Here is a 9,458-nt window from a genome sequence, read left to right on the forward strand (position 1 = left end):
TTTGGAGAGTTTTTAGAAAACATAAGTGTAATTCAAAAGGGACCTTCGATTATTTTGAACAAACGAGAAATTGCAACCCAGCACGATAGGGCACTATTCCGCGAATTGTCGAATATCGAACATCACCTTCGTTTGAAGGATTTTTAAAAGACATAGGTGAAATTCTAGAGGGACCCTCGATTACTTTGAGCAAACGAGAAATTGCAACCCAACACTTTAGGGCACGATTCCTCGAATTGCCAAATATCGGATATCGCCTTCGTTTTAAAGAATTTTTTTAAAAAAAAAAGAATAATTATAAAACTAGCTTAAAACGTATTAATGCGACTCGAAATAAGACGAAATTAATCATAAAAAATTGGATTTTATAAAACCACATTTCATAAACCAAGTGGAAAATGATGATATGGGATAATGGACACATATGATACGATCAACTAACAAACTAACAATTAAGTATAGCTAACCTAAAAAATGTAACCCGATTACAATAATGCATGGAGAATAATTAACATGACAATATAAAACAATGAACAAATAACATGCAACAATAATATGCATCGTGTAATATAATATGACTATTACTAGATACACAAAACGAAATGCAAATCAAATAAGAGATATGGTATAAAACTATTTTAAAATAACGACGAATAAATGGACATATAAAATATGGGTTGACAAATTTGTATAAAAAAACTAAGGATAGATATACAATCTTTTTAAACAGATATTATAGAGTAAAAGTTTGAATCGAATTGCACGTAAAGTGTTTTGAGCACGAATCCATTTAAAAGTTAACAAAATACATGATAATTTAAAATAATATATATAATACGAAAGAATAATAAAGATATATGACAAGACATAATACACAAAATAGATTTATAAAACATATGTACATGTGAGTTTATTGTAAAAGAGATCATGAGATTAATAATAATGTATATATATATATAGTTAATCTAAAAATTATATACATACCCTTATATCAAAATATTTAAACAAGTGATTATGTAAAACACAAAAGAAATATAATATCAAGAAATATTCAAAAATAATCATTTTATAATTACAAAGACGAAATTTCTAAAATAGTTTCGCATACACATAAAGAAAATACTTGATAAATCATAAAACAAAAAGTGTTTTAAATAGAAAAATCTATTAAAGTAATATGTGTGTTAATATATATACATATAAATTTAAAAGCAAATACATGTAAAATAACATATAAATGATAAAATGTAGGCTTAAATTAATTTTATAATAAATTACATAGTAAATTTAATAACATGCTTATATATATATATATGTAGAAAACTATATGTACAAAAATACAGAGATTTAGAGATATATAATGGATGAAGCATAGGCATCGATAAATATATATACATACTTATGTAATAATAATTTGAAAGATATATTATATAAGATTATGTAATACAAATTAAGAATGAACTTAAAAGACATTAAACGTATAAAATAATACAAAGTTGATAATATTCATAAAATGAAACTAACTTTACTATAAAATACATATATATTTGTATAATGGTGTATACAAAAAAAATATTTACGTAAAATAGGGTATAAAAATATGAAAATATAATTATCCAAAAAAGGAATAGCAAATGATACATAGTGATAAACACGAATTAAAAAGCAAAAAAAAAATGAAGGAAAAGCAAATTATTTGAAATCAAATTAAGGATAATTTACAAATGAAATAGTTTAAAGGGCCAGTATATAAAGCGCACGATTGTGCGAGGACTAGAAATGGGAATATCCCCGATTCCAAAGCGCAGCACTACACCGTGGACTAAAATGAAAATGTTTGCGAATTAGGGAACCAAATAATAAAAAAAGGGGGAAAATAACAAGTAAGGCACAATTGCATGCCCGCGTAAAAGAGGAGGACTAAACCCACAAATAACCCTTCACCGCAAAAACACCCTGGTCCCGAGGGTATTCGGGTCGGATCCGATCAGGCGTGGTCCGTACGGCGTCGTTTTAGGGCTACCAGGTTAAGCCTTAAACGACATCACTTCCTCCTGTAAGTTAAAAAGAAAAAGAAAGAGAAAACCTAAGGTAAATCTAAGCGCCGCAGCAACAAAAGAGGGAAAATGAAAGGGAAAACCCTAAGAGTTCGCCCCTTTTTCAATCTGCTATCCGGCCACCGTCATTCCACCATTGAAATCGGTGGACGAGAGCCTGCAGAGGAACCGTCCTATATCTAAGCTTTAAACCTCATATCGAAAGTCAAACTTTACCCTCGAGGGATCGATCTCAGCCTTCAATTTCGGCGAAGAGGAAACCGTCTCCGATGGCTCGTATGCGAAGGTAAGGCCTCACTTTTCTTCCTTTTCGATTCTTATGTTCGAAATGTGCAATATATAAAACTGGAGAAACAAGAAACGGAGGGGAAAACGAATCAAAAAAAGGAACCTGAATCTGAATCTCACCTTTCAATTTCTTTTGCGTTTTGTATTTCCAAATGTATCGATTGTGCGCGTAACCTTTTACAAAGACTAAAATTCTCGCTTTATAGCTGAAAATGGTAGAAATAAAAAAATAACAATACAAATTCTTTCTTTGCTTTCGCATTGGGTATGTGCTACTGTTGTTTTGTCGTTTGTTTTCTTTCGCAGTTACAGGTGCGTTGGCGCTCGGGTACGGGTCTGGGCTGGCGTACGGAGGCGGTGTGCATGGCTGCTGGAGGGTACGGAGGCCAGGGCCGAGGCTTGGCTGCGGCGCGAGAGAGAGAGAACCTTAGGGTTCTGTCTGTTCTAAAAAAATTTTGGGCCATTTGGGCCGGTGTCATTTTGGGGTTGGGTCTAGTTTAGTTATTGAGTCTAGATTTAGCTATTTTGGTCTTGGGTTTTAATATTAGTTTGGGCTTGTAATAGGTATTAGCCTGTAAGAGGACATTAAATGGACTATGGGTTTATTTATTTATTTATTTTTTTGGTTTCTATTGGGCCCAGGCTAAAATTGGTGATTACAATATTCTTATTAAGATATCATAATATTAACTACATTATTTAAATGCATATTTATTACTTTATAACATAATGTCTAAAATAGACATTTTATTTATTAAAAGTATTTTTTGACAGCAATACTAAACACTTAAATCTCAAATTGAACTTTTCAAAAGTACTTCTCAAAATCACTTTTCTATAATATTTTTTAAAAGCACTTTTCAAAAACAATACTAAACCGCCCCAAATCTAAAATCTTTGGTTAGATAAATGAACAGTTATTTATTATATTACAATTAGGATTAAGTTGTAACTTTGGGTTTCCTTTTATAGGATATGTACTTTTTTTTTCATTGAATAATGAGACAACATAAATGGATTAACTCTAGTTGAAATTTATATAAAAAATATTTTCTTTTAACAAATTTTTAAAATTTGAATCCTAAATTTTGTTTATTTTATTTCTCTGTTTCTATTATAGAAAAATAATTATCAAAACATGTTTTGACGTTTTAATGTTTGAAAATAATTTTTATTTTTATTTATCAAACATTTTTTTAATTTTTAAAAATAAAAATAGAAAATATTTTCAAAAAGTATCTATTTTTTTTTACTCCATAGTATTCACACTACTGATGAATGGTAAGTAAGCAAATCTCATGCACTTAGAATGTAAATTGTAGATGTCAAGTTGAGGATTTGACTATAATTTGAGCACTAAATTATAATTAACCCTGAATTGTATTCTTTTTAAGTTAGATGCCAATCTTTTTAGTGCAAACTGCAATCTCCAAAATCAAATAGTGCCAAATCTAACACTTACAGGTACGTGCATTTTCATACATACATACATACATACATATACATAAAATTTAGTTTATTACCTTAAACAACTCTAATTATAACGCCAATCCATTGAGAAAGAAGAAAGTAATAAACCCAATTGAATTTGGGAGCAGCTAAACAAATCGACCGCAGCTAAAAATTTAAAGCAGCTAGAGCAAGAGATAAACGTTTCACAATGCAGCAGCAAGGCAACTTTCAACCGTCAGTAGTGTTGACCCCACTCCTGGTTGGTGGGAGGAGGAGGAGAGTCAACCTATCAAAACTATTATGAAACTTTTAATTATTAAATGAATGAAACACATTTTTATTTGCAGCGGCATCAATAATTCTCACTTTGCATGACCACATTGATTTTATATATACAACCATCATTTTTTTTAAAAAAAAAAAGAAAAGAAAAGATAAAGAGAACAATAACATCCTTCTTTTTCAGAAAAGGAAGGAGAGCGGTCCCTCCCAGTATATTAAATTAGCACACTCGTTTCAAGAAATTATTAGCAAAGAAAAGGATGGCAATTGCAGTAAGCACGTGGGAATCCATTCACACCAAACCTTAATTTTATTAAAAACATAATTTTTACATTGAAGGATCAGATTAGAATATTCCTTTGAAATTGGGAATGAGTTCTTGCTTGTTTTCTTTTAGGCTGCATTCTGAGTCCCCAATTCCTGCATACCACGCGTCTGCTGCCACTTTATAATTTTCATAACCTAACGCTAGGAATATTATACTAATTATGTTGTTTCAAGCAATTATATGAGTTTATATCCCCAAAGCCAAAAGATATTAAATTGGGAAAATAAAATGCTGACAAATTGTCATGTATGTGCAATTGTGCATATAAAATCTAAAACATTAATTATTCACTGTATGTAGAAAGATTAGAAAATTACGATCCTAAATATTTTAAAACTCTTATCACTGCACATCTTTTCCATTTAAAGCTAGAATCGAACAGTACATTTTTTTATTAGATAAAAGCTAAACATGGGAACATGTTTTTGATAGAAGATACAAAAATGTTGGACAATATATACATTTATAAAGTGTATGAGTCGAGGAAGTGTATGTTACAACGTATGTATGATAAAATTAGAAAAAGGACGGATAGAAACAAAATTATTCATACATAGCTTTTATAAAAGATAAAGCTGGAAAAATATTCGTTTATGGTGGGATTTAATCGCATATGACATATATATATATATAATTTGCGGGATGTACCTAATAGACAAGTCAGATTGCATTTATCAAAAAGTTGAATTTATATGATTCCAAGTGATGAATGATATCACAAAAGAAAGATGATATTGATACAAAAATAAGCAACAAATAAATTGAGATGTTTATAGTATTTTTTTTAAAGTTTATATTTATATATGATATAAAATTTTACTTCTAATAAACATTAAAGTTTTAATATATATTAAATTTATATTAATTTTAATGGACATCCATTTAATAATCTAATATTCTTAACACTCTTCATTGGATGTCAATTGGTAAATAATGTGCCTCGTTAATACCTTACAAGATAAAACCTGGAGAGAAAAAAAAATTCCTAGTGAAAGAAAAAAATTACATATATTTATAATATGCGTAACATGCTGCCCTATTAAAAACTTTATCAAAAAAACTCAATGAGATAAAACCTCGGTTAAGAGAAAAATAATACAACGTGTATTTAATTTTCTCGTGACTTAGAGGTGTTCATGGGTCAGGCTGGGCCAGATTCGGGTCGAGCTTAACTAAAAATCATGCCCATTTATTGGGCTCAGGCCGTGCCAAAAAACAGGTCTAAAATTCTACCTAAGCCCGACTCGGATAAAAATACTAAAACTTGGGCCAGGCCTGACCCGCCCGTATTAATTTTTATATTATTTTTAAATATATATAATACATCAAAAATACTAAAAACATTAAAATAAATATTTTCCAACAAATTGAAAATAATTTTTAAAAAATATGTAGACTTAAATAACACTATGATAAATGCAACTTAACAAGCAAATGTCTCTAAAATAATAAAAAAAATTAACGAATGCCTCTAAAATAATAAGAAAATTAACAATAAAATAAGTTTTATATAATATCCAAATAATAACAACAAAATAGTAGCAACATAATAGTAAAATGGTAGCAAAATAGGGAGAAAATAACAATAAAATAACATTCAAAAATAAAAAAATGTAGATTTTTTTTGTCATTTAATGAATTTGGGCCGGGTCGGCCCGGGCCCAGGCTAAAAATACCTTGCCCAAGGCCTGCTCATTTTTTAAACGGGTCTTATTTTTTTGTCTAAGCCCATTTTTCGGGCCTATATTTTTGCCCAAACCCTCCCACATTTCAGGCGGGTTTCGGGCCGAGCCAGGTAGCCCGACCCATGAACACCTCTACTCGTGACAACATCACATGATATCTCAAATTTTATGTATTCAACCTTGAATGTTACTTTTTCAAATGATCACTTGAACGTTTTTACTAAACATTTATATAATTGTTCTTTTGAAACGAGTGAGAAAATTTTTGGAGAAATATATTTTTATCTTTTTTGAAGTTTCAACTATAATCATAACAGACTTTGATCATGATCCTTTTATAAAAATACAATGTTCAAATCAAATCAATCCATATATTGAAAAGTTTCTTGAAAATTTTTATATACTTCTAGCATTTTAAATCTTTTAAGAATTTTAATATAAACTTTCACATGTCAAATTTTTCTTGAACTGCCAGAGTATTAAGATATCTAAAAGTTATTGCATTCACCATAAAAGAATATTATATATTTTATAATCAATGTCAAGATTTAGCGAAAAACTTCATTTTTTTAAAACTTACTCATTTGTACCCCATTGGTTGTATACCTTTAGATGTTTGAATTGTTGGTCCAAAAAACTTAACGAATTTAATTCTAATTAAATAAGGTCTTTCCATTTATGGCCAAGCTAATCTATGTCAATATTTCTCAACATATTTATTCAAAATCATCATTGTTATTTCAATTATAATAATGCATGCAAAACTGTCGTTGACAATTTTTTATTTTTTATAGTTCCATATTTTTTTTATATTGATATGACTTATTAAAATCTCTTTACTAATCATGGTTAAATGGTAGTGAGAAAATTTTTTGAGAATTGAAGGCGTAAGGTCGAATCCTTCCGATATATATATTTTTTTTTCTTCTATCCAAATACGGTCAATATTTATATATTTTTGTGATCAACCCCAAATATATTTAGATACATATAAATTAAAATCATATTAAAAGCAACAATATTATCTATAACAAATTAGATTTAAGACAAGTCATGATCGCCAGCAAGATTGATCGAACAGTATTTATGTTGGGAGCATCTAGTAGCCTCTACACAGGGTTCTAATATTATGTTTTCAAACGCGATAACTCCATCTTTTCTTGTTGCTTCCTAGTAAAGCCACGTCATATCCGCACGATACAAATCACTTTGGCTTCCAGGAAAAAGCAACTCGCTCCAACATAAAAGTAAAACATGGTTAAATACTTGGTAATATTTTTTTATTATTACTATAATACCCCATGGAAAACGTGTGTTCCTTTTTTGGGTTGAATTGTTTGTGTCATTTTTGAACGGCGTTAAGGGTTGTTTGGTCACAAGCTGGTCTTGTAATATTTATTAAGGATTAAGTTGTGAATTAAACAACAACCTCACAAGTTTTAGATTTCTTGAAATATTCTCTTTTGTTTACTGAGTTGCTTTTAATGGAGTCGGATGGAATTATCAGCCTCTTTGATTCGTGTTGGTTTGAGATGGAAATATTCAAAAAACAGACATCTCCATCAACATCTACGGTTTCGGAACCAAACCAAAATCTCCGAGTTGAAGAAACATCATCGAAACCAGAGTTTACACGCACCCCATCTCTCCATACAAGGTCCATGAGCGACCAGTTGAGCTTAAACAGCACAAGCTTCATAGGTTCAGCTTCGTTGTCGCCCGACTCGGTTCTCCACTCACCAAAGCTGCATAAAATCATCTCGGGCAAAGAAATGACGGAAGAAGAGTTGCAAGATAACGGGAGTAGAATCCAAGAAGAACCCAAAAAGGAGACAGCAGCAAGCAACAGGAGAAGTAGTAGAAGGAAAAAGGGTACAAGCAAGAGCTTGTCAGACTTGGAATTTGAGGAGCTAAAAGGGTTTATGGATCTGGGGTTTGTATTCTCAGAGGAAGATAACAAGGATTCAAGGTTGGTTGAAATAATCCCTGGCTTGCAAAGATTGGGAAGGAAAGATGGTGAAGAAGAGAATAAAGAAGCTGCAGGTGCTGAAGATGATGATAGGGCTGAAGTTTCAAGGCCTTACCTATCAGAAGCATGGCATGTTTCAGAAAGAAGAAGAAAGGAAAACCCTTTGATGAATTGGAGAGTCCCTGCTTTGGGTAATGAGGTTGACGTCAAAGACAGCCTTAGATGGTGGGCTCATACTGTTGCCTCTACTGTTAAATGATTCCATGAGAGTTGAGCTTTGAGAATTCCCACCTCATACATAGGTTTGGGGTTTTTTCATTGGGGGATTTTCCCAAATATCTCTCCGGTTTTCTTTTTGACGGTTTCAATTACTCGGTTGTCTTTGTTTTTTTCTTGTAAATAGAAATTATTTTTCGTCAATGAAATTACTGAATCTTTACTTGAAAGTTTTTTTATGCTTTTGTATTTTATTAATTTCAACACTTTTAATCGTTCGTTTTAATTTTACAAGTTCTCATTACAAATTGAACCATGAATAAGTCTCTGTTTTGTTGGAACTAAGGTATTGATGCAATCGCCTATCAAACTGGAAAAAGTGGAGGAACCGAAATATATAAGTCAAATTTCTGGAAAAATCAGGTGAAGTTGTTTGGGAGGAAGTTTCCGCAGAAAAATCAGATTCATGAATACAACATCTGAAATTGGCTCACGCCCTTGTCTGATAGTTAAGTGTAAACCCAAAGTAAACTTCGTCTTCAACTTTCAGTTCAGGCAACTCTTATTTAATCTTATCTTTTCTTAGTAGTAGTTGATAATAGTCACGTTGTAAAAAAAAGATGTTTATACCCCACAAAAATATTAATGAAGTTAAATGTTGGAATGTAAACTCACTACCGATAACCTAACAGATGCGGCTATTGCTGCTGCTTCCTTTTTTTTTTTAATAATTGAAGGCTATGGTGTTCTACACTTCTACTTGGTTAATGCAAGGTTTTAATATTGATCTATGGGCCGATCGTGAGATTGTCATCGCCTTAAATATCTAAATACATTAGATAAGGGCATTTTAAGGCCCATGATAGCAATGGATTAGATCTATAAGATTACATCTGTAATTTCGATGTTAAGTGCCCAACAAAAAGCTGCACAAAAGAGGGCATCTGATATCGGAAGGGTTTCAACTCTCAGTTGTTTTAGGGAAAAGGAATGTCTGCCAGGGTGGTTGGGTTCTTAGCTTTTATTAGATGTTTCATTAATTGTTTTGTCGGGTGTGTTTTGTTCCTGTTTAGTTTGGGCTTCGGTATGTTTTACGTTTTGTTTGGATTTTCATCTATTTTCTGTTTTGTTTGGGCTGTTAAGATTTGGGCTCTGTTCATTAATAAAATCCAACCATTCAT

The 9,458-nt window shown here is 31.1% G+C and overlaps 1 protein-coding gene and 1 long non-coding RNA gene across 2 annotated transcripts; both read left to right on the plus strand.

Annotated features, from left to right (window-relative positions):
- The first annotated feature begins 1,698 nt into the window (after nucleotides 1-1,698).
- Nucleotides 1,699-2,975, plus strand: LOC107960438 (uncharacterized). The gene is made up of 2 exons (XR_001701170.2): nucleotides 1,699-2,343; nucleotides 2,652-2,975. It is a non-coding gene; the product is annotated as an uncharacterized lncRNA (long non-coding RNA).
- A 4,330-nt stretch (nucleotides 2,976-7,305) lies between these two features.
- Nucleotides 7,306-8,507, plus strand: LOC107960437 (uncharacterized). Its single transcript, XM_016896788.2, has one exon. The coding sequence runs from the start codon at nucleotides 7,577-7,579 to the stop codon at nucleotides 8,318-8,320; it is 744 nt and encodes a 247-aa protein (XP_016752277.2). The 5' UTR covers nucleotides 7,306-7,576; the 3' UTR covers nucleotides 8,321-8,507.
- The last annotated feature ends 951 nt before the right edge of the window (nucleotides 8,508-9,458 follow it).

Source organism: Gossypium hirsutum, chromosome A05 (assembly GCF_007990345.1).
Source record: "Gossypium hirsutum isolate 1008001.06 chromosome A05, Gossypium_hirsutum_v2.1, whole genome shotgun sequence".
Classification (NCBI taxonomy): domain Eukaryota; kingdom Viridiplantae; phylum Streptophyta; class Magnoliopsida; order Malvales; family Malvaceae; genus Gossypium; species Gossypium hirsutum.

Excerpts from the sequence above, each read along its gene's own strand:
- LOC107960437 (XM_016896788.2), top strand. The coding sequence starts at position 7,577 with ATGGAGTCGGATGGAATTATCAGCCTCTTTGATTCGTGTTGGTTTGAG.